We start from the raw sequence: 25,371 nt of genomic DNA, 5'->3' as shown, positions 1-25,371 counted from the left end.
TATTTAGTTTGTAAGGTGTTTTATTTAGGTGAATTTGACAAATATTGGCTGTACATAGATAATCAAAAAGGTTGAAATATGAATCAAAATACCAAATTCACATCATTTTCATCATGAAATGGAATGAATTCACGTTATGCATTAAATGTAAGGTTATTAAATATAATTAATTTTATTAAATAAATTAATATTTTCAATAACAATTGTTTTCAAGAAGAACATACAATAAAGAGCTTTGGCTTTAAAAGCCAAAAACACCTTAGTAAATTCACTGTTTACCTTCACTATCAATTTGTCAACATTATCGTGAATTATATTCATTTGAATAGAATTGTTTTCGCCTTTGTCGGTGTGAAATTCTGACACTTTCTTCTAGTTATGTTTATAATATTCAACTTAATCAAGAATTTCTATGGGTATTTTTTTCACAAATCTTCCTGATTGCCACACATTCAATTCCTGGTGCGATTTACAACTGTAATTATTGAATCCTTCAAGTAAAACCAAAAAATCCAAGACTGATTAACATGTGCTGGAGAAAATTGTACTCTTATTCTTATCTCAAATGCTGCACTCTCGTGTTGAACTGCTTCAGGTCAAAGGTGCATAAAAAGTTTTCTCGGATTATAAACATTTGTTAATTCAGTGGTTCTTCATCTCCAAAAGTGACTTCAACAATGTCATTAACAACATTTCTCACAGCGGTGTAATTCTTGATCATCAACTTATTCGTATTGTAATCATATTTTATGTAATTGGAATTGTTGAATCCTTTGCCATTTTCATGCCTCTTCCTTAAAAATGCCACTAAATTTAACGTTTCCGAAGTCGTTGCTGGATGACTTCCAGCAGGAACACTATAACTTCTGGTCACAGTGAATGATGAACTCGGATCTACAGTGAATTCCAAAGTATATTTCTGCTCCAATTCCTCACGGTAGAGATTGTAATTCACTTTCTTCTGCTTCTTCGGGTTCAAGAGCACTTTTTGCGGTGGAATTGTGACTAATTCTTCAACACTCTCAGTTTGTGTTGTTGTTTCGGTGTTTGAAAAGCTCAATGTTGGACTAAAATTGTCAATGACTGGGAATTTAATAGCTCCAGTCAGTCCTTTGGTATTAGCGATGCTAACTGATTCTGTGTGAGTCTTTTTATAAGCATAAGATTGACTTTGTGCCTCCACTTGCGAATTTCCGGTGTTCTTAATAATAAACACTCCAGTGCGCAACAAGACTTTATCTTTCCTCGTTTCACCCGATCTCAAAATAGATGTCATTTCATTAATTACCATATTATTTACATTGACAGAAATAAGATGATGATTAAATAGGTTCTCGAAGAACGATTTGTCACTCTCGAGGGCGCTGCGAATAAATCCTTGCAGTTGTAAAATATCCCTAAAATCGTGATTAACGTGGATGCTTTCTGCAAAGGAAGAGAGGAGTAGAAGAGCAGTGAAACATCCAATGCTGAATGTCATTTTGCAGTTTCTTGATTATTCCTTGGCAAAATTGTGAGAAATTGCTGATAATATTTGACTCGGCACCACAAATCGCGCTGTTTTTGTCCTACAATTATATCAATATTCACATTTAATCCGTCTTGCTATTCCTTCTTAATCGTAGTCAAAATTTACTTCTGTCAGAGAAATATTCACTTGCTAGCTAATGAACCAGTCGAAAAGCTGAACGCGACTGAGGAAGGAAACTGAATTCATCAAATAAATAAGTGCAAATCTCTGCTAATTTTTCTGATAAGCTCGCAATTGGATTTCTCAACTGGAATCCAGATATTGCACATGATTTTTTCTTAGTCTTCTTCAAACAGAGATTATTTATAGGGAATTTTTGTGCCGATTGTTGCATAACACAGTGAAAAGTAATTTTCTCCTTACTTTGTTATGAAGATGAAATCATGCACGATAACTGTGGCAAATGAATGATGCTAATGAATCACTGATATTTCCGAAATCTAATAAAAGACTGTTGAATTTAAGCTATAAATTTTATTTGTATAATCAAAAATAATATACAGCGTGCCTCATTTACTTATCTCCTAAGCTGAGACAGTAAATTTAGCAAGAATTGTAGTCATTACAATTATTACAATACACAAAATGGAATTCTACGTGACATTTATTCATTTATTGGTTCTTCAATCTGAATTGTGACTGAAACACAAAGAAGTTTTCTGCCAAGTCACTTACAATATTTTGGGAAAATCTTTACTGCTCCACTGGTTCTTCATCGCCAAAACTGACCTCAACAATATCTTTAACCACTTTTCTTGTAACAACGTAATCCTTGATCAATAGTCGTTTGTTTTTGAAATCATATTCTATAGACTTAGAATCATTGAATTTCTTACCCTTCAAGTGCATCAATCTTATAAATCTTAGTAAATATAGCTTGTCTTGCCTTATTCTTTCGATACCTGAAAAAGCATACGATAGACCTCTAGTCACAATAAAAGTTGAATTTCGAGCGACTAAGAAATCCAAATTATATTTCTGCACTAATTCCTCTCTATACAGATTGTACTTCACTTTCATCTGGGTTTTGGGCTTCAATTGAACTTTCTGAGGTGGAACCGTGACCCATTCCTCAGTAGTATCGATTTGTGATGTAGTTTTAGTATTGGAGAATGTCACTGTTGGACCAAAATGATCAATCATCGGGATTTTAATCGCTCCAGTCAGTCCTTTGGTATTAGCGATGCTGATTGAATCGGTGTGAATCTTTTTGTACATGTAAGATTGACTTTGTGCCTCCACTTGCGAATTTCCGGTATTTTTAACAATAAACACTCCAGTGCGCAGCAATTCTTTATCCTTAATAACTTCGCTCTTCTTCAGTATTGATGAAATTTTGTTGATTATGACTTTATCAACGTCTATTGTAAGCCTGTATCTCTCATATAACAGACCATCAGGTGATTTTTCACTCTTAATAGCGTTACCAAGGAAGGCTAGAAGTTTGGGAAAATCACCAAAATTATTGTTAATTTGGATACTTCCCAACACTAAACACGAGGAGAGAAGAAGAAGTACACAATATCCAGTGACAGATGCCATTGTGTCGACTTTCTGGTGCTTTCTTGACCTACAAACACATCAATATGCATATCTAAGTAGTTTTAGTGGCTAATTTCTGCTCAAAACTTACTCAGGGAATTGCCACGTGTCAACAAATCCACAAATCGACTATCAGAACACAACTGACGAGGAAGAATTAAATCTAACTGCTTAAATGTACTTTTCATTTGCTTGGTTTTCAATCGCAAATACAGTTGTTTAATCAAATTTTTCACACATAAGAAATTTTTGTTCAAATAAATTCTCTTATTTGAATGATGTTATTCATTAAGCAACTTTCTAAAGTACACAGTTTGACAACTTACTCAAATGCAAATGAAATACAATTAAATAAAGTTCAATAAAAAAAATAAAAGTTTCATTTTGAAGTGCAAAAAGCAATTTATTTAATATATTTGACAGAGACTAACAATTTGGATGTGCTGGATTCTAAACATAGAATTGCAGAAATAATTTGCAGAAGTTTATGACGGTTTTAGTTCAGGGGTTCTTCTTCTCCAAAAGTAACCTCAACAATATCATTAACCAATTCTCTTACAACAATGTAATTCTTGAGCATTAACTTATTTGTAACATGATCGTATATTATGCATGGGGCACCAGTGAATTTCCTATCTTTTTCATATGCTGTCTTCAAGAACTCCACCAAATTTATCTTATCCTTTTTTTCAGAATTCTCCCAGAATGTTCCAACACGACGTCTTAAAGTTCTAACCACAGTGAATGTTGTACTTGGATCCACAGTGAAATCCAAGCTATATACATGCTCCCATTTTTCTCTATAAAGTTCGTATTTCACTTCCTTCTGACTTTTGGCTTGCAATTGCACCTTTTGAGGCTGAACCGTGACCCATTCCTCAGTCGTGTCACTTATTGAAGTCGTTTTCGTATTGGAGAAAGTTAGTGTGGGAGTGAAATTGTCAATAAATGGCAATTTAAGAGCTCCTGAAAATCCCGCAGTATTTGCGATACTGATTGTGTCGGTGTGAGTCTTTTTGTAGAGGAAGGATTGACTTTGTGCGTCTGCAACTGAATTCCCCTTGTTTCTTACCATAAACACTCCAGTGCGTACCAAAACTTTATCCTTTCTAGTTTCGTTCAATTTCAAGAACGAAGTCAATTCAATTTTCATGCTATTGATATATACACGTGGAGGTTCTACATTAAATCCCAGTCCTGTTAATGGTATTTGTCCACTCATAATAGCTTCTTTGATGAAATCTAGAAATTTAGATACGTCATCAAGATTTTCGTTAACTTCAAGACCTCCCATAACTGTAGAGAAGCAGAGAAGAAAAAGAGTGAAATATCCAGTAACAGACGCCATTGTGGAGACTTTCAATTGCGCCTCTTGTCCTGCGAATTAATCAATTATTTATCTTTAAGTAGTAAAAGTGACTTAAAACTTACTCAGCAAATGATAACGTTTGAAAACTGCACTAGTCGACGAAAAGTCACGACTGATGGTAAAGATCTGAGTATAAGTGATTAAATAGACTTTCCAATTGATCAAGAAACTTATGAAATGTATTGAAATAAAAACAAATACAATTGGTTCATATAAATTTTTCCGAAGAGGTTAGGTACAAATAGAGAATGTTTATCATGAATTGCAAGTGTGAAATATTAGAATAATAATAGAAACAAAGTCATATATTTACATTTTTAGAATTGCTTCAAACATTGAATTTTTATTTAAAAGAAATCACACTTGATATCTTTTATATTATTTTGTTTAATTTGCCTCCAGTGGTTTTTCTTCTCCCAAAGTGACTTCGACATCGTCATTTATCACATTTCTCACAGCAGTGAAATTCTTAATCATCAATTTGTTTGTTTTATAATCATATTTTATGAAATGTGAATCCTTGAATTCTTTTTTATTCGCATGAGCTTTTCTTAAGAAATCAATCAATTTATATGTTTTGGTATTTTTGACTGGAAAAATAGAAGTAGTGACAAAAGTTCTGATCACGTTGAATGTTGCACTTGGATCAATTATGAATTCCAGACTGAATTTTTGTTCCAATTCGTCCCTGTAAAGTTCATATTTCACTACTTTCTGACTCTTGGGACCCAAATGCACTTCTTGCGGTGGAATCGTGACAGATTCCTCGAAAGTGTTAGTTTGTGTTGTTGTTTCTGTATTCGTAAAGTTATATAAAGTTAAAGGTTGTCCAACATTTTTCAATATATCCATAATTTTTCCAACAAAACCTTTTGTTTTCGTGATACTGATTGTGTCAGTGTGAACCTTCTTATAAGTATACGATTGACTTTTTGCTTTGGCTTCTGAATTTCCATTATTTTTAACAGTAAACTTTCCGGTGCGCAACAATTTTCTATCCTCCCTAGTTTCGTCCTCTTTCAAAACGGACAAAACTTCACTGCTTTTCATGTCATTCACTTGCACAGACACATAATTGTAGTTGAACAAGTTTTCAGCCGTCGATTTCTCACTCTCAATGATTTTGCGAATGAAATCTTCAAGTTTGAAGATATCTTTGAAATCCCTTGAGATTCTGATGTTTCCCATCGCGAAGGAAAAGGAGAGCAGAAGAAGGGCTGAATATCCGATAACAGATGCCATTGTGAAATCGTTTCGCTGCCGCTCTTTTTCTACAAATAAATCAATCGATTCGTATTTGAATTATTTTTACCACTTAATCGATTTTAAATATCACATAGGTACTCTTGTTGACTTCTTGCGCAAGCATGAAAAGCGGTTTAAATTATTTATCGAAGAGAAACTTACTCAAGAGATATTATCGTTTCCACAAACGAACAAGACGACAGGAAGAATACTACTGATGACAAAGAACTGAGTTTAATTGATTAAATACACTTTTCAATTGGTCGCCAGACTAGAGGTTTTCTAAAGGTTTCTTATTCAAAAAAAAAATGTCATTATGTAAAATGTTGTAACACACGCGCCACAAACTATTGCAATGTTTAGTAATTCCAAATATGTTTTAATAAACTAATACTTACATTCTCTGCTGTGTTTCAAACATCTTTGTTCCAGAAATAACACATAAATCGAGACAGAAATGCTGGTTTCGAAGCAAAGAATAGAAAACTGTTTTATTACATTTTGTAACATTTTTTTACTTCAGTGGCTCTTCTTTTCCCAAAGACACTTCGACAACATCATTAAAGACATTTCTCACAGCAGTGTAGTTCTTAATCATCAACTTGTTTGTTTTATAATCGTATTTTATGAAATGTGAATCCTTAAATTCTATTTTATGCTTATATGCCCTCGTTAAGAAGCCTCTTAAATTTAACTTATCGTATATTCTCGAAGTGGAGGAAAAGCCAAGGGAAGGATATGTTATAATTCTAGTTACAGTGAATATTGTATTTGGATCCACAGTGAATTCCAAATTATAAATTTGCTCCAGTTCTTCTCTGTAAAGATTAAACTTCACTTCCTTCTGACTTCTGGCTTTCAATTTAACCTTTTGAGGCTGAACCGTGACCCATTCCTCAGTCGTGTCACTTGTTGAAGTTGTTTTCGTATTGGAGAAAGTCAGTGTTGGAGTAATGCTACCAATAAATGGCAATTTAAGAGCTCCTGAAAGTCCCACAGTATTTGAGATGCTGATTGTGTCGGTGTGAATACTTTTGTAAATGAAGGAGTTACTTTGTGCTTCTGCTTCTGAATCATCATGATTTTTCACAGTAAATGCTCCAGTGCGTATCAATATTTTGTCCTTTCTTGTTTCGTTAGTTTTTAAAATTGATGTTAAGTCAATTTTAAGGTTATCGAGTTTAATACGTATAGTAGATATGCCAAAAGCCGGTCCTCTGAGTGATTTTGCATTCTTGATAATGTTGGTAATGAATGCTATAAGCTTGGGAAAATCACCAAAATCTTGGGTAATTTCAATGTTTCCCAACACCAAATGAGAGCAGAGAAGAAGAAGTGCACAGTATCCAATAGCAGATGCCATTGTGAAGACTTCCTGGGCGTGGATCTTGTACAGGAAATATTCACGTTTCAACAAATCCACAAATCGACTATCAGAACACGTCTGATGTGGAAGAAATTAATCAAACTGCTTAAATGTATATTTTTCACTTGATTGATTTCGAAATTCAAATACAGATGTTGAATTAATTTTCTATGTAAGTTTTTTTTTTATTCAATCAAACAAAGTCTTTATTTTTGTAAAACCTTGCGCAAATTGCTGGAAGATACAATCAACAACACTCTAGACAATGTTGCAAATGCACAGTCGGGCAGAATACAAAAGCAGCATTAGAGGAAAAAGTTTTCTTCCTCATCGTGGTAAAATGGGTAAAATAAGAACTGAAACGCAGATTGTTTTTTTATTGGACAATTAATTTATTACATGAGAATAAAGCAGTGAATTAAGACTTATCTGAATATTTGCTACTTCAGTGGTTCTTCTGCTCCCAAAGTGACCTCAACAATATCATTAAAGACATTTCTCACAGCAGTGTAGTTCTTTATCATCAGTTTGTTTGTATTATAATCGTATTTTATGAAATTTGAATAATGAAATTTAAAATTTTTTTCATGTGCCTTCCTTAAAAATTCCAATAAATTGAACTTGTCTTCTTTTTTGGAACTACCCACCATTCCGAGTTGTCGGTATCTTATGAATCTAGTGACAGTGAATGTTGAAGTCGGATCGACTGTGAATTCCAAATTATATATTTGCTCTAATTCTTCCCTGTAGAGATCGTATTTCACTTCCTTCTGACTCCTTGGACCTAAGAACACTTTTTGAGGCTGAACCGTGACCCATTCCTCAGTTGTGTCACTTATTGAAGTCGTTTTCGTATTGGAGAAAGTCAGTGTTGGAGTCAAATAGTCAATAAATGGCAATTTAAGAGCTCCTGAAAGTCCCACAGTATTTGCGATACTGATTGTGTCGGTGTGAATCTTTTTATAGACGAAGGATTGACTTTGTGCTTCTGCTTGCGAATTTCCATTGTTTTTAACCGAAAAAACTCCAGTGCGTATCAAAATTTTATCCTTTCTCGTTTCATTTGCTTTTAAAATTGATGTTAAGTCAATTTTAAGATTATTAATTGTTACATAGCGATTTGTTTTAAAACCTGGCGCGTTGAGTGATTTTGTTTCACTATTGATAACATTGGTGATGAATGCCACAAATTTGGGAAAATCACCAAAATATTTGTTAATTTCAATGCTCCCCAACACCAAATGAGAGCAGAGAAGAAGAAGTGCACAGTATCCAATAGCAGATGCCATTGTGAAGACTTTCTGGTGCTTAGGAAAAATTCTGGTTTTGCAAATGTTCAGATCAACTATCAGAACACGACTGATGAGACATTACTGAATCTTAGCAATAAATATATTTTTGATTTGATCCGATTTAAAAATTTTTAAAATGCAAATACAGTTGTTCATTTCTTTTTTTTAATTTAAAGCAATTACTCAAATTCAAATTCTTGCGCAAATTATAGGAAAACACAGTCCACAAAATGAGTCACATTGCCCCCAAAAACGGCTGTGAGAACAGAATTCAAGGCAACATAAAGAGAAATATAACTTGTCTGCTTCAAATAATTTATTTTTCAATATGATATAATGTAATAAGCCAAAGAATTATATGAAAACTAAATCCAAAATATGCTGGATTGTAACTTTAGTTACTTCAGTGGTTCTTCTTCTCCCAAAGTGACTTCGACATCGTCATTTACCACATTTCTCACAGCAGTGAAATTCTTAATCATCAACTTGTTTGTTTTATAATCATATTTTATGAAATGTGAATCCTTAAATTCATTTTTATTCGCATGAGCTTTTCTTAAGAAATCAATCAATTTAAATGTTTTGGTATTTTTGACTGGAAAAATAGAAGGAGTGACAAAAGTTCTGATCACGTTGAATGTTGCATTTGGATCCACAGTGAATTCCAAATTGAATTTCTGCTCCAATTCTTCCCTGTAAAGTTCATATTTCACTACTTTCTGACTCTTGGGACCCAAATGCACTTCTTGCGGTGGAATCGTGACGGATTCTTCAACACTGTCAGTTTGTGTTGTTGTTTGTGTGTTAGAAAAAGTCACTGTTGGACTGAAACTATCAATAAACGGCAATTTAATTCCCCCAGAAAATCCTTTTGTTTGTGTGATACTGATTGTGTCAGTGTGAACCTTCTTATAAGTATACGATTGACTTTTTGCTTTGGCTTCTGAATTTCCATTATTTTTAACAGTAAACTTTCCGGTGCGCAACAATTTTCTATCCTTCCGCGTTTCGTCCTCTTTCAAAACGGACAAAACTTCACTGCTTTTCATGTCATTCACTTGCACAGACACATAATTGTAGTTGAACAAGTTTTCAGCCGTCGATTTCTCACTCTCAATGATTTTGCGAATGAAATCTTCAAGTTTGAAGATATCTTTGAAATCCCTTGAGATGCTGATGTTTCCCATCGCGAAGGAGAAGGAGAGCAGAAGAAGGGCTGAATATCCGATAACAGATGCCATTGTGAAATCGTTTCGCTGCCGCTCTTTTTCTACAAATAAATCAATCAATTCGTATTTGAATTAATTTTCCCACTTAATCGATTTGAAAGCTTCAGATATTTTTTTTCACAGAGTCAAAAGAGATCCTCGAGCATTTCACCTTCCTGCTGAATGGTCTTTTCTCTAGTGAACCCTTTTTAAGTAATTTCTCAGTCTTACCAAAAAATTGTGATACAATTTTGTGGATCTGTTATGTCGTCTGTGAAATTTACCGAATAGATTTTCTACGTTTCAACGAATATACTAGACGGCAAGGAGAACAGGAATGTATATAAATATCCGAACGAAAGACTTTAAATTGACTTAGAATCAATCATTCAGTAAATGCTGCAAACAGGTGAAATACAGTTGTTGCAATCTAATTTTTTTAATGGTTGCTTGTTTAAATTGTAGAAGATTAAATACATATAAATATTACGCAATATATAAACATTGCGCAATTTTTGCTGTGAAACATTTTAAATAATAGTTTTCTTGCAATATTGAAAGTGTTCAAAAATTCTTCTTGCAGAAACTAAAATGAAAATTATGAAAATCAATATAATAAATACACTTTTCACATTCAGCTTTATGCTTTATTTATCGCACAGATTTATGTGGTTCATCAAAAAGTTAAAAATGAAGTCCTGTTACAGATTCAATCCATGCAATGTATAAAGCGATGTATGTAAATCCTTGTGCTGCGGTGTCACAGCCTTGATCGGAACCATAAGAGACAATTCCGTGTGCACGCAATTTTCCTCCAGAATAGTACGTTGCAGCACCTCCGGAATCACCTGAGCATATAGCACTAATTGGAGGAATTTTATCCTGTGCACAGATGGACATTGGCGGCAGTATGTCACCCACATATTGGCCCTGGCACTCAACGAACGATATGACTTTCAGTACCGTGAAGAGTAGAACGGGTGAAGTTTCTCCATCATTGGAAGTGGCACCAAATCCTGACACTGTTATGTCCAGACCCACTAAGGATCCTATTGGAGTTCCTCTAGCCACCAGTGCGATCGGTTTCACGTTTGGTGAATTAAAGTCAAAGGCCTTGTCGGTTTTCAGCAAACCGATGTCGTTAAATAGAGTCGTGGAACTGTACTCCGGATGCGCATGTGCGTTGAGCCATAGTGCGTGCGTATCCTGTTCTGGGTCATTTGCTTCCACTGACCCCGCTTCTATGTAAAAGACGATATAGTCCAGGAGGAAGATGGGAAAGTCCCCTTTAACGCAGTGAGCCGCCGTGAGGACCCAGTTGGGCGCAATGATCATTCCTCCGCACCATCCCATTATGATGATGGCCCCGACGATTGAGATGCGCACTTGGTAAGGAAACTGGCCCTCCGCGGCTTCTGTTCCTTCGATGACTCTCGATTCCGGCCTCGTGAAGTTGCTCTGCCACTGAATCTCCAGCATGGACGACATGTTCGCCGATGCCAGAGTTAAAACTGCTGCCACGAAGAAAATCACTACGAATCGCTTCATTATTCCACGAGAAACTGAACTAATTCCGTTCGAGAATTCGCTGCTAGTTTTATACGCTATTTGGACAAAGGAAAAGCCCAAGGAAGTCATAATTCTCCTTTTATCAGATGATTAAGTGTGAAAAATGGGAACAGAGGAAAACATAACTTCAGTCTGTCTTTTTTTGGTCGTGCGAAAACCATACCTGCGAAATAATATTATCTGGCACGTGACAAAAAGCTATAGGTTGCTTAGAACGTTCTTTGTCGGCACCTATTTTCTATTTATATTTATATATAAAGAAGAACGTGCTAAGAAATTTGGTATGCTCCACCAATAAAAGCTCGAGAAAACCTGTTGATATCGTCCACTCAATTGTTACACCTTTAGTTTTCTTTTTAATATATAGCTAAAAAGTCGAGATATTGGTCTTTTTTCTCTTTTGTTTTAACATCTAAGCATTATCATTATCTAAATGAGTGCGTAGACAGCAAAATGTACCTTCTTTCAATTTTTTAGCGGGTGCGCGTAGCATAAAAAAGCAAAACTTGTCGAGGGAAAACCTCGTTTTTCCAGCAGATAGAAAAGAAATATCACTTCGGCATGTATGGGGGAAATGCATCCCCTGAAGTGCTCTACACAAAAGAAAAATAATCTAACATAAAAGTTTCTTCGTTTCGGAGATATTTAGAAAAAAGTGGTAAAAAAGCCGGCGAATTTTTTACCTAGTGGTTCACAAAAGATCATTTTTGATCACCAAGGAGTGATCTAAAACACTCACAATGTTTTACAAAGTAGTAGGTAATTCTAATAGCTATCATTTGAGCCTAATTTGAGGAAAATCCGTGAAAAATTGGGCGAGATATGAGCACATAAGTGCGGCAAAGTGGGTGAAAATAGGGGAAAATGGAAAATAGGCTCTAAAAGGAAAACTCGAAGGTCTAGAGAAAAAAAGGAAGGTACCGTTGAAAAGCTGATGACTCAGGAATCAGAAAATCCACACTTCAAAAAAGGGCAGAAAAGTGTTGCACAGTGTATGTGGCACTTTAAGATCATCGCTCTGGAGTTTACATTGATTCCTTATAGTGTATAAAAAAAGTTAATGATCTTCATTTCTTTCCTATTTATTTGTTTCAATGAGCGTTAGAAATATTTTCTGTTGCAGGTAAAACAGGGGCTTGAAGTGTTGAACAGAAGAACTCTTAGAAACACTCTTGCAGTCAAAGATGCAATTTCCATTCTACCGATGATGATCACACCGACACCAAAACCACTGCAATGAACTCAAGAAGAATACATAAAATAATTAAATTCATTAAATTTGTTACACGTATCGGCAGTATTGTGCTTGTATTGTATATATTTTGGCTCTGATAGCAATGCTGAGCTGGTGTGTGAGTGTGTGTGTGCAATTCAGAATAGGTCTAGTGTCTTTTAGAGTTCGTTAGCGCATGACTATAGCTGTGGAATAAGATTGCGACTTGGTCGTTCGTGGACACGTTGCATCGCGAAATATCAGAGTTATTAATTTAGGAAGATAGGCTTAGGGATAAAAATGGATGGGAAAAGGGTAAAATAAACGTAGATTACAGAATCGAAAAGCCATAAAACATTTTATGATTTTAAGTTGGAACTTTATTAAACATTTCTTTTCATGTTTAAAAAGAACATGAATTAAAAATGAAGTCCTGTCACAGTTTCAATCCATGGAATGTATAAAGCGATATATGTAAATCCTTGCGCTGCTACGTCACATCCTTGATCTGTAGCATAGGAAATAACTCCGTATGCACGCAATTTTCCTCCAGAATAGTACGTTGCAGGACCTCCGGAATCACCTGAGCACACTGCACTAATTGGAGCAATTTTATCCTGTGCACAGATGGACATTGGTGGCAGTGTGTCACCCACATATTGGCCCTGGCACTCAACGAACGATATGACTTTCAGTACCGCGAAGCGCAGAACGGGTGAAATTGATCCGCCATTGGCAGTGGCACCAAATCCTGACACTGTTATGTCCAGACCCACTAAGGATCCTATAGGAGTTCCTCTAGCCACCAGTGCGATCGGTTTCACGTTTGGTGATGTAAAGTCAAAGGCCTTGTCGGTTTTCAGCAAACCGATGTCGTTAAATAAAGTCGTGGAACTGTACTCCGGATGCGCATGTGCGTTGAGCCATAGTGCGTGCGTATCCTGTTCCGGATCATTTGCTTCCACTGACCCCGCTTCTATGTAGAAGACGATATAGTCCAGGAGGAAGATGGGAAAGTCCCCTTTAACGCAGTGAGCCGCCGTGAGGACCCAGTTGGGCGCAATGATCATTCCTCCGCACCATCCCATTATGATGATGGCCCCGACGATGGAGATGCGCACTTGGTAAGGAAACTGGCCCTCCGCGGCTTCTGTTCCTTCGATGACTCTCGATTCCGGCCTCGTGAAGTTGCTCTGCCACTGAATCTCCAGCATGGACGACATGTTCGCCGATGCCAGAGTCAAAACTGCTGCCACGAAGAAAATCACTACGAATCGCTTCATTATTCCACGAGAAACTGAACTAATTCCGTTCGAGAATTCGCTGCTAGTTTTATACGCTATTTGGACAAAGGAAAAGCCCAAGGAAGTCATAATTCTCCTTTTATCAGATGATTAAGTGTGAAAAATTGAATTAGAGGAAAGCATAACTTCAGTTTGACTATTTTTGCTTGTGCGACGAAAACCACACATGCGAAATAACAATACCTAGAAGGAGATATCATATGTATCTATTTTAAAATTATGCGTATGAAAGAAGACCACGATAAGAAATTTGACTTGCTCCACCCACTGAAGTGCTCCACCTCTTTTTCTTCTTATATTAGTAATTTTTCGTATTTGTTTCTATGAACCTCAGAATGTTTATCAGCTCCATATTTCTTGATGAAGCTTTGTTTGTTTGTTTTCTTTTCTTATTCTTTTCTCCTTTTACCTACTGGAAGCTTTGCCCTATCTTTCTCTTTGTTGATCCTCCTCTTGGGGTTTTTCATATGATAATGCAGAACGCTCAGTGCAAAACACAGCCAATAATATGCCAATAAAAATATACAATCTGCTCAATAATATTTCTCTTTATTGAGATAACATATTTGGTCTGGTAATGGCAATTTAGTGCTTAGCCATCATTTTCCCAATCCACTTCACGTACTGAGCCACATCTGTGAAACCTTGCGGAGCCTGATCGCATCCCTTCTTCGACGCAAAGGATGCTAGGCCGACGAGGGTCATGACGCCGCTCATCTCCATCGCGGCGGGACCGCCGGCGTCTCCGTAGCACGTAGCAGTGATGGGCGGCGAGAGATCACTGGCGCAGAACACTGTGTCCTGCACAATTCCCGCCGCGAATTTCTCCTGGCAGCTCTGCAGCGAGATCACCTTGAGATAGTGCGTGAAGAGGATCTGCTCCGACGGTGGCCCGGAAGTGGAAGTGTAGCCAAAGCCTGCAATGGTGATGTACAGGCCCTCGTACATGGTAGAGTCCGTGCCAGCCGCGACCAGTGCGATGGGCTGCACGAAGGGCGTGCTGAAGTCGAATGGCTTCGTCTTCAGCAGGCCGATGTCGTTCCAGAAGTAATCGGGATCGAAGTCAGGATGCAGATAAGCGTCGGTGGAGAGAACAGAAGTTGTCTGACGAGCCTGACCTGCTCGCACAGAGCCAGCTTCGATGTAGAAGACTGGGAATTCCGATCCGTCTTTGCACAGTGCCAAACAGTGACTCGTTGTCACGACCCACTGATCAGCGATGATTGCCCCTCCGCACCAGCCCACAACGATGGGCTTCTTGAAGCCGTTACTGTAGACGACGATGAGAACCTGATAGGGAAACTGACCATCGCTCGTCGCTTGTCCCTCAATGATTCTCGGCGAAACCCAAGGCGAAATCTCTTGCCGCAAGTCCAAAAGGGACTTGAAGTACTGGAAAGTAGAAAAAAAATCTTAGAGACACTTTTGCTGCCACGGACACAGTTTCCATCCTACCGATGATGATGACACCGACACGAAAACTGCTGCAAGAAGAACAATAATTGCCCTCATGATCACTATGAAAACTAAGCAACAAAGTAGTTTTTCTCCTCATTTTATACACTTTTTGACTAAACAACAACACATTTCCAAAGCGACAGGAAGCAATATTTTTCGGTGATAGAGAAAATGTGCCAGAAGAGTATTGTTATTGATGAATATCCGTGGGTCATTATAGAAGTCAGTGCCGCCGGAAATTAAAAAGAAAGTAGAACAAAAGCAATTAGACGATTTTTAGGCACTTTATTCGATAAGGATTCCCAATTTAATAGAGAGATCAGAATTATTTCTATCACAGCAGCTGCTGTATGGTAACTTATCTTCATTTCGAACAGTGCCTAAACCTTCGTGATTGTTGCCTAGTGTAATTTATTATCATGAATCGTCAGTCAAGGAAACATGGAAGATAAGACGATTTGAAGATAAGAAAATATCTCTCAGTGAGTTTCAAGCAATGATCGTTTCAAGATTGCTCGTGAAAAATCACCCTGTTCTCATAAGGGTGGCAGAGAAGTGTGATCACGACAGAGCTCTGCAGTTTCTCAGGAAGCACTATTATCCTTTCGATCCGTCCAGTCATGGAAGAGTGTCGAAGCGCCAGTCGCCAGAAGATGAGGCAACCGAGATGGCGTCAATCGATTCAGGAGCTTCAGTGCTCGCATTCACCAATGATCACGCAGAAGAGCTGATAGCAGTGTCACTGGCGAGGAGATTTCGCGAAGAACACTGTCGTGAGCACCTGAAGAAGCTGCAGCAACTGTCCAGCATTCGTGGCTATCCGAATGATCTCGAGGGTGTGATTTTTGTTGAGGATCTCAAATTGAGAGCGCAAATCTGTCGGAAATTCAACATCGACGAGGCGCTGTATTTGGCCTTGACGTGCGTGCGGAAGGACTTTCAGGGATTCTCCCTGGGCAAAACACTGATGATGCAGAGACTGGAGCGCGGGCGTGAGATGGGCTTGAGTGTCGCCTTCGGTCTGGCCGTCACGAATGGCGGAGTGAAGCTCACGGAATCCTTCAACTTCCAGCCAATTCACACTATGAAGTTTCAGGACTACAAGGATTACCGTGGATTGTCAATTTACAGTACTTTTCCACCAGAAGCGATTGCAAGAGTTGCGGCAACACAAATTGGTCAGAGACACAGCGTGACATGATCCAGATGACCGAATTAATTGATAAAGTTTAGGCGTTCCTGGTTAAGTAGAATCTCAGCGTTCACACTCACAAGGTTTTGTTGTTTTTTTTGGTCAAATTTTAATCTTAGCAGACGAATTTGAATAGTTTTGAGGTAAAGCAAATAACACTAAAAATATTAATTCATTCATTAACAATTTGTTGATACACCAAAATAAACAATTAATAGCCCTTGCTATCTGGTCACTGATAATGAGGAATTTATTAAGCTAAGGTAAGCAATGAATTGAAGCATCAAGATTTGAAAATTACCACTGGATTGTACCATTTTGTACATCTTAACATAGTTTATAACTCTGAAGATACACTCAGAGACACACATGATTACTGCAGATGAGATAAGAAGATTGATAAGGCAAAGTAGAATAGAAGAAGAAGACCCCCAAACTCGCGAATACTTCAGTGATAATAGAAGAATGGTGGCTTCAAGGTTGTGTCTGAGAAATCACAGAATTGTCACCAGACTCTCGCAGAAGAGTGATTACGACAGCGTACTGCAATTCTACAGGAATCACTTCTATCCCTTCGACTATTCCAGCCATGGCAGAGTGTCGAAGCGGCAATCGCGCGAAGATGAGGAGAATGAGATGAAGTGCATTGATTCTGGACAGTCGATTCTCGCATTCACGGACGATGACAAGGCAGAACTGATTGGAGTGATGCTGGCGCGAGAGTATCGAGAGGAAGAGAGTAGAGAACAGCTGAAGAGGCTGCAGACGCTCTCCAGTCTTCGTGGTTATCCAAATGATTTGGAGGGTGTGATTTTTGCTGAAGAAATGAAGCTGCGAGCACAAATTCATCGCAGATTCAATGTTGCGCGAGTGACTTTTATGTCGTCAACCAGTATTAGGAGTGATTTTAAGAAGATCTCACTCGGTCGATCGTTGATGCAACAAAGTATAAATTGTGCTGTTCAACAAGGTTTTCCCGTGGCTTTTTCACTGTCCGTCACAGAAGGGGGAATTAAACTCAACGAATCGCTAAACTTCAAGCCACTCTTCAATATAAAGTACATCGATTATCAGGATTATCGTGGACTTTCGATTTACAGCACTTTGCCACCTGAAGCATTCGCCAGAGTGTCTTACAGAATGCTTTAATTAAGCTTTTTTTAAACGGGGCGTCACTTTATGAAGGGACATTTTACTGGGTAATAAAGCAGAATTATCACCTCGAGACGTGAGTTTATAAGATCACTTGGAACCTTTGAACACCAGACAGTAGAAAATCTTAGTGAAATGATCACTTTAAGATTGTGTGTGGAAAATTCCAGACTTTTGCTGCGCGTAGCAGAAGAAAGTGACTATAAGAAAGTCACAGAGTTCCTGAAGAAAACCAGCAAGCAAACCATCAAACAATGCATCAATTCTGGAGCTTCAGTGCTTGCATTGGATGAGAAGCAGACTCTAATCGGAGTGTCTTTGGCCAGAGGATTGCGTGAAAAGGACTGCCTTGCTGCTATCAAGAGTCTCCAGAAGTTCTCCAGTCACTGTGGACATTCGAATGACATCGAAGGATTAATTGTGGCTGAAGAAGTGAAGGTGAAATCACAAATTTGGCAGCTATTTGACGTCGAGGAGATTTTCTTCCTCACACAAACCCGAATTCACCGTCATTATGCTCAAGGATATTCCTTGGCTGATCAGTTGCTCAAGTTAAACCTCAATTGTGCAACTGAATTAGGTTTTAGTCACGCTTTTGCACTGTCTCAAACCGATCAGAGGCAAAAACTATTAGAATCTATAAACTTCCATAAAATCTACAGTGAAAATACCACAAAAATCCTCTTCAAATCATTGTTCTTTCACAGATTGCACGGATAATCGTGATGAAGCAATAAAATGCATTGCAATTATTCCTTAAAGAAAATAATTTATTACTCAAAAGTGTGTCTAAAAATAGTCCAAAGACGTACAAAAGGCGCTAACATTCTAATGAAAAAAAAGTCCCCTTTTTTCTGAGGCATTAGTCAACATGACGAACAGAGAGAAGTGAAGTGAAAAAAAAAGTCTTACGCGCTCACTGATAGCTGATTGGGTGGCAGATGGATGGATTTGGTGGCTGATAGACGCTCTTCTGGATGCCCTGGGCGTCTGTGGCGCTGCCACTTGGCTCAGCGACAGCATTCACTTCGCCCAGCATGACTTTCTGGCGGAACTTCGTGGAATATTTGTAGAAATCAGACATCTCAAAGGGCTTCGTCACCTCCTTGTATGGCATGAATTTGGCTTGCTGCACCACCGTCACATTCTTCGGCGACTCAATGCGTATCTCCGCCGCCTTGCTGGACAGACTGGAGCCCGTTCGCTGGACACCCGTCCTGGCCAACGTGGAGGATGTGGGCGGCAGAGGCGGTGGGCGATGATCGAAGGGCGCCTGACTGAGTGAGCGTTCCAGCGCGGCCGCGATTTCACTGTGATTCTGATAAATGTTCTCCTTTGAACGCTCCTCCACTGGAATCGGTGGCACTGGACGTGTGTGCGCCTTGGGCTTCAGCACAACACTGTCCAGAGATGTTTCACACCACACCTTCTCACGCAATTGCTGCTTCTTCTCACTATTCAGCGACGACAGTGACATATTGTCGCCATCGTGCTTGGTGAGGAAGTCAAAGTTGCCCAAACTCGTGGACTTTGTGGGCTGGAAATCATTGGGAAAATAGAAGTAGATAGATTTTCTTGTAATCCATTGTGAATTATGCGATGAAACACTCACCGTGACGTTGTGTGTGATTTTCGCCATGCGGTTCTGCTGCTTATTCCTGTCCAGACTCGAAAATCTCTCCATGGAACACCACACTTTCTCGTTGTTCTCATTTATTGCCCAGTATCCTCCCAAGCCAGTCGCACCCATGACGCTTTCGAAGTCCGGCTGTGGCATCATGTGGTGTTGATATGAAGTCGGCGGCCGCACGGGCTCGACGTATTGGTCACAGAACAAATCTGGCGGCTGGAGGAAGATCTGCGGCTCCTCCGGATAGAGCAAGTGCAAATTCTGCTGCTGCTGCTGCTGTTGCTGCAGCAGAATCGCCGATCGGTGCTTAATGTGGTGATTGTTGTAGTAAAAATCATGAGGATCCACTGGCGTCACGAGGCCTTGGAAAGTGGGATAAAACTGGGCTGTATTGCTGTGCTTCCGATTGCCATGCAGGCCAACGCCGGCGCCCGGGAAGGACGCCACGCTCTTCGTGGGCGAGTGATGGAGATGGTGATAGACAGAGGCCTCATTTAGAGCCCCTTCGCTGCCATTGATATTGCCCGAGCTGTCCGAATTGATGCTGGCCGTCTTCGAGCGTGTGTTCGCACTGCCCACGCTGTTCCTCCTCATCGCCGGACTCTCTTCCGCATGCTGTTGATACTGTCGTCTCTTGATCACTGCCAGCGTGTGATTGATCGCCAGTAGCTTCTGATGCGCCGCCTCGTAGTTGCTCTTGTGTGTGCGTCGCACGGACTTCGGCTGACTCGTGTCACTCATTAGCTTCTGCGATGCCTTGCAGATCTGCTGCTGTAGTTGCTTCTGCAGCAGCAGATTGTTCACGTCATCCTCCTTGTTGTTGATCAGAATCTCTGACAATTTAAAGCTCGTGCCGATCTTCCTCGGCAGTGTGGCGGATGTCTGCTGGCCATCAATAGCCACTGGATAGATCCCAATCAGTTGAGCCTCTTTGCGGCAAATCTCCTGCAATTGGCTATTCCTCTCTGACAGTTTCTTCTCCAGATCTGCCTTCCTCTGGCGCAGCGCCTGCAATTTCAGCTGGTTCGGCGACAGGGTCGCCCCGCTGGTGGACGGCGACGGTCCAGCCGGTGATTGTGGTGATAGCGGTGACATTGGCGGACTGGCCACGCTATTCTGAGCCATTTATCGTCACAAGTTGTCGTTATCCTGGAGAGAATAGAACAGATTCTTATTGGAAAGTGACCATCAACACTTGAGAAGGTGAAAAGTCCAAAAATAAACCCATTTCCTTCACTTTCACCGATCTTTTTCCCTCTCTCGTCTGTGCTTCTCTTTACAATAGTTTTCCGGAACACACGATCAACAAGCCTCGCTAGCAGAGCCATCTTGTGGGTGGAGATCAGTGGAATGCTGAGGAATTTCCTTAAGAATCCACATAAAACCATGAAAACTCTTAACTTTCCCCATCATTTTCCGGAAATTGATAAGCAATACACATTTTGGCGGTGTTTTTGGTCGCTTATCTGTGGAATTTCAAGGAGAATTGACAAGAAAAACAAGAGGCTTCCATTACTAATGTCACACTTTGAAATATACCACTGTAGCACGGAAAACCACTGGAAAATCCCCATTTTTCCACTCTCTCCCAATCAAGGGCCAACTTTTCTCAATAACAAATGGAACAATTGCTGAACATTGGCAGAAAATTGGCGAAAAACACTCACTATTGGTTTGTTGATTGTCCGTGTTGCTGGGTTAGTATGTCATAGAGCTTTTCTCTGCTTTTCCCCACAGGTATCATTAAGACTGCACTCTCTGCACGTGCATAAAATCAAATTGAACTCAAAATGAAAGAAAATAAAGAGGAAAAACACGCGAAATCAGGAGAAAATCACATTTTTACAGGCACTTTCCTCGGAGTAACAAAAAACATTGTCACGTAAATAGACTGGGATTGCCAGATGCGATGTGACGTCAAACATAGAATTTTTTTTTGCTAAACCGTTTTATTGGTAGAACAGCGCTTTGATGGGAAAATATTAAATGCAGTGTGAGAATCTTTAGCTCTTCTGGGCCTGAGCGAAGCGCTGCGATACATCCTTCCAATTTGCGATGTCGAAGATGGCCTGAACGTAGGTGGGACGCACATTCTTGTACTGCAGATAGTAGGCGTGCTCCCAGACGTCGATGCCGAAGAGTGGCACGAGACCCGTGGTGGCCTCAAGGGGGTCCTGATTGGCGCACGCGGCGATATCCACCTGCTTGGTCTTCTTGTTGTAGCCCAGCCACCCCCAGCCGGAGCCCTGGACAGCAACAGTGAGCGTCGAGAGCTCCTTCTTGAAGTTGTCGAAGCTGCCGAAGCGCTTCTCCAGCGCCTCCTTGAGCTCCTTCGACGGATCCGAGCGCTCTGGGCTGAGGTTCTGCCAGAAGATGGAGTGATTAATGTGTCCACCACCGTTGAACTTGAGAGCACCACCCAGAGCCACCACTTTCGAGGCGTCGCTCTTCTGCAGAGCCTCCTGAAGTTGCTCCTCGGCGGCATTCAGGTTGTTCACGTAGGTTTGATGGTGCTTTTGGTGGTGCAATTCCATGATCTCGCGGCAGATGATCGGCTCCAGGGCGGCGTAGTCATAGGGAAGCTGAGGCAGAGTGTGCTTGGACCGGGAAAACACAATTCCGGCTCCCCTGCGAAGGGAAATGTGAGAACAAAACAATGTTACATAACACAAAAGTACCGCAAATACGATGAATTTTAGGTGATTATCAAGTGGGACAGATGCTAAGAGAGCTTACCTAGCAACCTGGAGGCAGTTCCTCGAGAAAGCCATCATTTTTCCTGGGCAGAAACAAGATTTTCCTGTGATAAAAGCAGAGACTCTATGTTTTCAATGGATGGCCGTCACGCAACTGGCATGCAAGCGATGCCTTTTAAACTTTAAAGCTCCAAAAGCATCATAACAAATGCCAGAAAAATGATGAAAAATCCAAGTTACAATTAGTTGAATGAATATTTTCTTTTATTAAAATAAAATGAAGAATTGTATCAATGTTGTTCTCAATGTTAATGTATCATTCTGTCCTACCGATAATCTCTGTTTTTTTTTTTCTTTTATCTTGCAAATCAATCTGCGCGCATTCTTTTAAGTTTTGCTTAAAGTTCCATTTTGAGTCAATGCCGTAAAATTCTGTACTTTGATGCTCTCCTCATCCTCCTGCTGATTCACTACTGACGATCGTCTTGTCTTGCTACAAGCATTAAATTCACTTGAATCACTTTCATCGTACGTCCGCTTATTACTTCTACTACAAGCATTTTCACCATCCACCGCCATCGGTTCCGCCTCCGCCGCCGCTGCGGCGCCCCCATTCGGACACCCCGCCGCCGCCGCCGCCGGCTCAGCATCACACACAGTTCGTGCCATTGAGTCCTTGCAGTTGACCTCCGCTCCATTGTTCAAACAAACATTATCAACATTTTTAGCTGTTCTTGCACTACCACCACAGTTCACGTCCATTTCGCGACTCCCATTCACATGTTCACACCCCGCGCCACGCCGCAGCTCGCCATTCTCGCGCTCCAGCGATGCAATCTTCTCATTTGCACCCTGCAGCTCCCGCTGCATCAGCACAATCGTGTTCTGCATGCCCTCGAGGTCCTCCTCCAGCTCCATAAGTACCTCATCCAGATCTGCAAGGCGCCACAGACACAAAAGACAGTCAATCACAGAAAACAGCCACGCCAGCTGTGAACTCACCCAGCTGCGTCTTCTTCAGCTCATCGCTGATGTTCTTCTGCAGCGCCAAGTCGCCCTCCAGCTTCGCCAGCCGCCCATTGGATGTCATCTTGCCCAGCTCCTCATTCTCCTGATACAGCAACCGACACTTGGCCATCAGCCTCTTGCCCGTATTGGAGTCTGGCGTGAACTTCCACGCTGACAGCTCATTTTGCGTCTCCTCGAGGCGCGCTCGCGTCTGCACCAACTCCGTCTTCAACTTCTGGAACAGCAAATTGACAGCGGGATCGAGGAGAGCATTCTTCAGTGCGCTCGGCCCTGGCGCCTGAGCTGACTTCAGTTCTGATATTTGAGTCTGTAAAGAGAGAGAGAGATAGACAATAACACACATATTTCGCATTTCCCAACGCTTAAAATCCTACCACATAATCTTGCATCTCTTGCTCCTTGTTGGCCAAGCGCCGCACGAGGATTCGCTCTCGCCTCTGGGATTCAGCATATTGCTGGCGCACAAGCTGAAGCTCTGCAAAACAGAAGTGGTTTTGATCATCTTCCCATGCAAATGCCAATGAATTTATCACAAGAATGTGAACTTTCTCTGAAGCACTTTCCCCGATCCAGAGATTTTGAGCATTTTTCCTTATTCTACATGTATTTCTTCTTATTCTCAGTTTATTACAATAAATTTCATCGAAACGTATTCAATGGAAACCGAATTGAATCAAAACGTTCCTAAAACGTTTTTTGTATTAGTTATTGATTATTGTTTATCGTTATTTTCTTTTATGTAGATTTTCTGTAGAAAAGCGTCAAAATTTGCTCATAATCAAGCCAATTTCGTCGTTTTCTCAATATCATCGTAGAAAAGATGAAACATTATGTAAGAATTCGGCATTATAGAAATAAATCATTATAAAAGTCTTGAAAGTAATATAAATGTTCATTTTAAACCTCTTTATCATTTAATTTTAGCAACTTCTTCACACTTAGTGTGTGTGTTTAGCTGAAAACGAGATTAATCGTAAGTCTGTCGACTATAATTAATTGTAATTCAGTGAAAAGTTATTCAGACGCACCGAAAACTTTCATAGAGAATCATAAATTATAAACTAAATCAACTCTGGAAGTAAGTTTAGGAATCTTTGCTGAATTATGGATTCAGCTTGATTTACAGCACAATCAAAACTATAATAATTTGATAGTCAAATGAAGAGGGAAATATTAGATGAAGATTCATGTTACAAAACACCTTTAAAACTATGACACTGTTAAGCTAGGCATACCTTCGGTGGAGAGAAAATAGCGATCTTTCCACATGTTTTTTACCAGCTTGCGAGACAAAATTCCCACTGGAATGTCTCGCGTATCAAAAGTGTTTATCGTTCAATCTGTGAACTTTAACACCGTCTGTTTACCTTTGCTTTATTTTTTTGTGCACACAAAAATACCTCTTTCACTTGTCTCAGTCAAACACTGCATTTCAAGAGAGTTTGCACAAAATTCATTCTTGACCAAAATATTTACACAAAATCTCCTCTCACATTCCAACAGGGGAAAAAGTGCATAATCTCTGAAAAAAGTGAAGTTAATCTTCGTGCTGATCGAGAAAAGTGCCTCAAAGAATCGTTCACACATTTCTATCTTAGCTGGCTTAAATTGAGAGGGAATCAGTCAATTTGTCAAACAACATTGCTGTCTAGCGCTTTCGTGTGGGACTTTTTTTTTCTCTCTGTACAAGAAGAGGAAGAATTGCCGATCACTGCAAACCACAAAACACGCACAATTTTCACTGGGAAAACACACACTTTTTTTTTTTCGCCACTCAATCACGACTCTTTCGCTCTTCTGTACATCCTTCCCACTTGCTTATCTCAGTCTTGGCGATCTGTAGGGAATGTTCAGTACCTTCCAGGAGTCTAAGGTGCTCGTCCGGCACTTCGTGCTTCTGCGGCGTGGCGTTTGGCGTGGAGCTGCGATGGCCAGAAGAAGTCGGTGGTGTTGATTCCGCTTTCACAGAAATGTCTGTTTTAACACTTTGTTCAGAGTCTTCAGCGTTCATTGTCTACTGAATGTTCACTGATTTTCGCTCTGTCTTTCGAATGGCTGTACGTTTGGGGACGCTGCAATGAGATGAGGGAAGAAATGTGTATGAGAATTCCGCGAGGCATCCATATTTCTTATTGATTCGCATGGGAGACGCGCTTCGGACATGCGAGACGTCGCGCCCCTGTTCAGGCCATTCGCCGCCACCCGCACGTCCGGGTGTGGGAAAACTGTGTACCTTTCACACCGTAACACCATCGGTGTCACATTTACGCAGTTTTCTCACTCACAGTGTGGCTTAAAATAGCATTTTTTGGATAATATTTTGACCCCAAAAATCTCACTGACAACTTCAAGTGGCATGAGTGTATATTTCAGTGGGGATTTTAGGGTGGAAAAACTTCACTGGACGTGAGAAAAACACTGTATGCACAATCAATGAGAGTTTACCTCTGTCACAGATGTACTTTTACGGGTGAAAAATCGTCACAAGGGCAGAAAACTGGGGGAAAACGCACATTTTCACTGCACTCACCACAAAAACACCACCGCCATTGCAAAATTACAATATGGCCGCTTG

The 25,371-nt window shown here is 40.0% G+C and overlaps 13 protein-coding genes across 14 annotated transcripts; 1 reads left to right on the top strand and 12 right to left on the bottom strand.

The window, feature by feature from the left end:
* Positions 1-622: 622 nt before the first annotated feature.
* LOC132256497 (uncharacterized) lies at positions 623-1,697 on the bottom strand. The gene is made up of 2 exons (XM_059752945.1): positions 1,637-1,697; positions 623-1,568 (listed from the first exon to the last, which is right to left on the bottom strand). Exon 2 carries the CDS (start codon positions 1,478-1,480, stop codon positions 638-640), a length of 843 nt encoding a protein of 280 aa, XP_059608928.1. The 5' UTR covers positions 1,481-1,568; positions 1,637-1,697; the 3' UTR covers positions 623-637.
* A 420-nt stretch (positions 1,698-2,117) lies between these two features.
* On the bottom strand, positions 2,118-3,246 carry LOC132255564 (uncharacterized). The gene is made up of 2 exons (XM_059751653.1): positions 3,165-3,246; positions 2,118-3,101 (listed from the first exon to the last, which is right to left on the bottom strand). The coding sequence occupies exon 2, from the start codon at positions 3,071-3,073 to the stop codon at positions 2,225-2,227; it is 849 nt and encodes a 282-aa protein (XP_059607636.1). The 5' UTR covers positions 3,074-3,101; positions 3,165-3,246; the 3' UTR covers positions 2,118-2,224.
* A 214-nt stretch (positions 3,247-3,460) lies between these two features.
* On the bottom strand, positions 3,461-4,550 carry LOC132255547 (uncharacterized). Its single transcript, XM_059751629.1, has one exon. The coding sequence runs from the start codon at positions 4,419-4,421 to the stop codon at positions 3,570-3,572; it is 852 nt and encodes a 283-aa protein (XP_059607612.1). The 5' UTR covers positions 4,422-4,550; the 3' UTR covers positions 3,461-3,569.
* A 1,604-nt stretch (positions 4,551-6,154) lies between these two features.
* On the bottom strand, positions 6,155-7,130 carry LOC132256150 (uncharacterized). The gene is made up of 2 exons (XM_059752358.1): positions 6,741-7,130; positions 6,155-6,671 (listed from the first exon to the last, which is right to left on the bottom strand). Exons 1-2 carry the CDS (start codon positions 7,048-7,050, stop codon positions 6,202-6,204), a joined length of 780 nt encoding a protein of 259 aa, XP_059608341.1. The 5' UTR covers positions 7,051-7,130; the 3' UTR covers positions 6,155-6,201.
* Positions 7,131-7,493: 363 nt separating this feature from the next.
* LOC132255824 (uncharacterized) lies at positions 7,494-8,342 on the bottom strand. The gene is made up of 2 exons (XM_059751988.1): positions 8,033-8,342; positions 7,494-7,963 (listed from the first exon to the last, which is right to left on the bottom strand). The coding sequence occupies exons 1-2, from the start codon at positions 8,340-8,342 to the stop codon at positions 7,494-7,496; spliced, it is 780 nt and encodes a 259-aa protein (XP_059607971.1).
* Positions 8,343-8,655: 313 nt separating this feature from the next.
* On the bottom strand, positions 8,656-9,586 carry LOC132255649 (uncharacterized). The gene has a single exon (XM_059751753.1). The coding sequence runs from the start codon at positions 9,584-9,586 to the stop codon at positions 8,744-8,746; it is 843 nt and encodes a 280-aa protein (XP_059607736.1). The 3' UTR covers positions 8,656-8,743.
* A 651-nt stretch (positions 9,587-10,237) lies between these two features.
* On the bottom strand, positions 10,238-11,101 carry LOC132256087 (collagenase-like). Its single transcript, XM_059752270.1, has one exon. It carries the CDS (start codon positions 11,099-11,101, stop codon positions 10,238-10,240), a length of 864 nt encoding a protein of 287 aa, XP_059608253.1.
* A 1,653-nt stretch (positions 11,102-12,754) lies between these two features.
* On the bottom strand, positions 12,755-13,618 carry LOC132256086 (serine protease 3-like). Its single transcript, XM_059752269.1, has one exon. It carries the CDS (start codon positions 13,616-13,618, stop codon positions 12,755-12,757), a length of 864 nt encoding a protein of 287 aa, XP_059608252.1.
* Positions 13,619-14,224: 606 nt separating this feature from the next.
* Positions 14,225-15,151, bottom strand: LOC132256084 (collagenase-like). The gene is made up of 2 exons (XM_059752268.1): positions 15,095-15,151; positions 14,225-15,031 (listed from the first exon to the last, which is right to left on the bottom strand). Exons 1-2 carry the CDS (start codon positions 15,149-15,151, stop codon positions 14,225-14,227), a joined length of 864 nt encoding a protein of 287 aa, XP_059608251.1.
* Positions 15,152-15,593: 442 nt separating this feature from the next.
* LOC132256083 (uncharacterized) lies at positions 15,594-16,525 on the top strand. The gene has a single exon (XM_059752267.1). It carries the CDS (start codon positions 15,594-15,596, stop codon positions 16,296-16,298), a length of 705 nt encoding a protein of 234 aa, XP_059608250.1. The 3' UTR covers positions 16,299-16,525.
* A 1,687-nt stretch (positions 16,526-18,212) lies between these two features.
* LOC132256464 (uncharacterized) lies at positions 18,213-20,987 on the bottom strand. The gene is made up of 3 exons (XM_059752895.1): positions 20,739-20,987; positions 19,054-20,220; positions 18,213-18,978 (listed from the first exon to the last, which is right to left on the bottom strand). Exons 2-3 carry the CDS (start codon positions 20,194-20,196, stop codon positions 18,358-18,360), a joined length of 1,764 nt encoding a protein of 587 aa, XP_059608878.1. The 5' UTR covers positions 20,197-20,220; positions 20,739-20,987; the 3' UTR covers positions 18,213-18,357.
* A 25-nt stretch (positions 20,988-21,012) lies between these two features.
* LOC132256466 (superoxide dismutase [Mn], mitochondrial) lies at positions 21,013-21,940 on the bottom strand. Its single transcript, XM_059752898.1, has 2 exons — positions 21,808-21,940; positions 21,013-21,699 (listed from the first exon to the last, which is right to left on the bottom strand). Exons 1-2 carry the CDS (start codon positions 21,843-21,845, stop codon positions 21,075-21,077), a joined length of 663 nt encoding a protein of 220 aa, XP_059608881.1. The 5' UTR covers positions 21,846-21,940; the 3' UTR covers positions 21,013-21,074.
* Positions 21,941-22,009: 69 nt separating this feature from the next.
* LOC132256465 (pre-mRNA-splicing regulator female-lethal(2)D) lies at positions 22,010-25,371 on the bottom strand. 2 transcript variants are annotated; one of them, XM_059752896.1, is made up of 5 exons: positions 25,242-25,371; positions 24,654-24,868; positions 23,171-23,271; positions 22,770-23,103; positions 22,010-22,702 (listed from the first exon to the last, which is right to left on the bottom strand). In XM_059752896.1, the coding sequence occupies exons 2-5, from the start codon at positions 24,805-24,807 to the stop codon at positions 22,155-22,157; spliced, it is 1,137 nt and encodes a 378-aa protein (XP_059608879.1). In that variant the 5' UTR covers positions 24,808-24,868; positions 25,242-25,371; the 3' UTR covers positions 22,010-22,154. The 2 variants fall into 2 exon arrangements, with proteins under 2 accessions (XP_059608879.1, XP_059608880.1); XM_059752897.1 differs by lacking the exon at positions 25,242-25,371 and having other exon boundaries at positions 24,032-24,750.

Source organism: Phlebotomus argentipes, unplaced genomic scaffold, assembly GCF_947086385.1.
Source record: "Phlebotomus argentipes unplaced genomic scaffold, Phlebotomus argentipes genome assembly contig_5, whole genome shotgun sequence".
Lineage (NCBI taxonomy): Eukaryota > Metazoa > Arthropoda > Insecta > Diptera > Psychodidae > Phlebotomus > Phlebotomus argentipes.
This window is presented reverse-complemented; position numbering and strand designations above follow the sequence as displayed.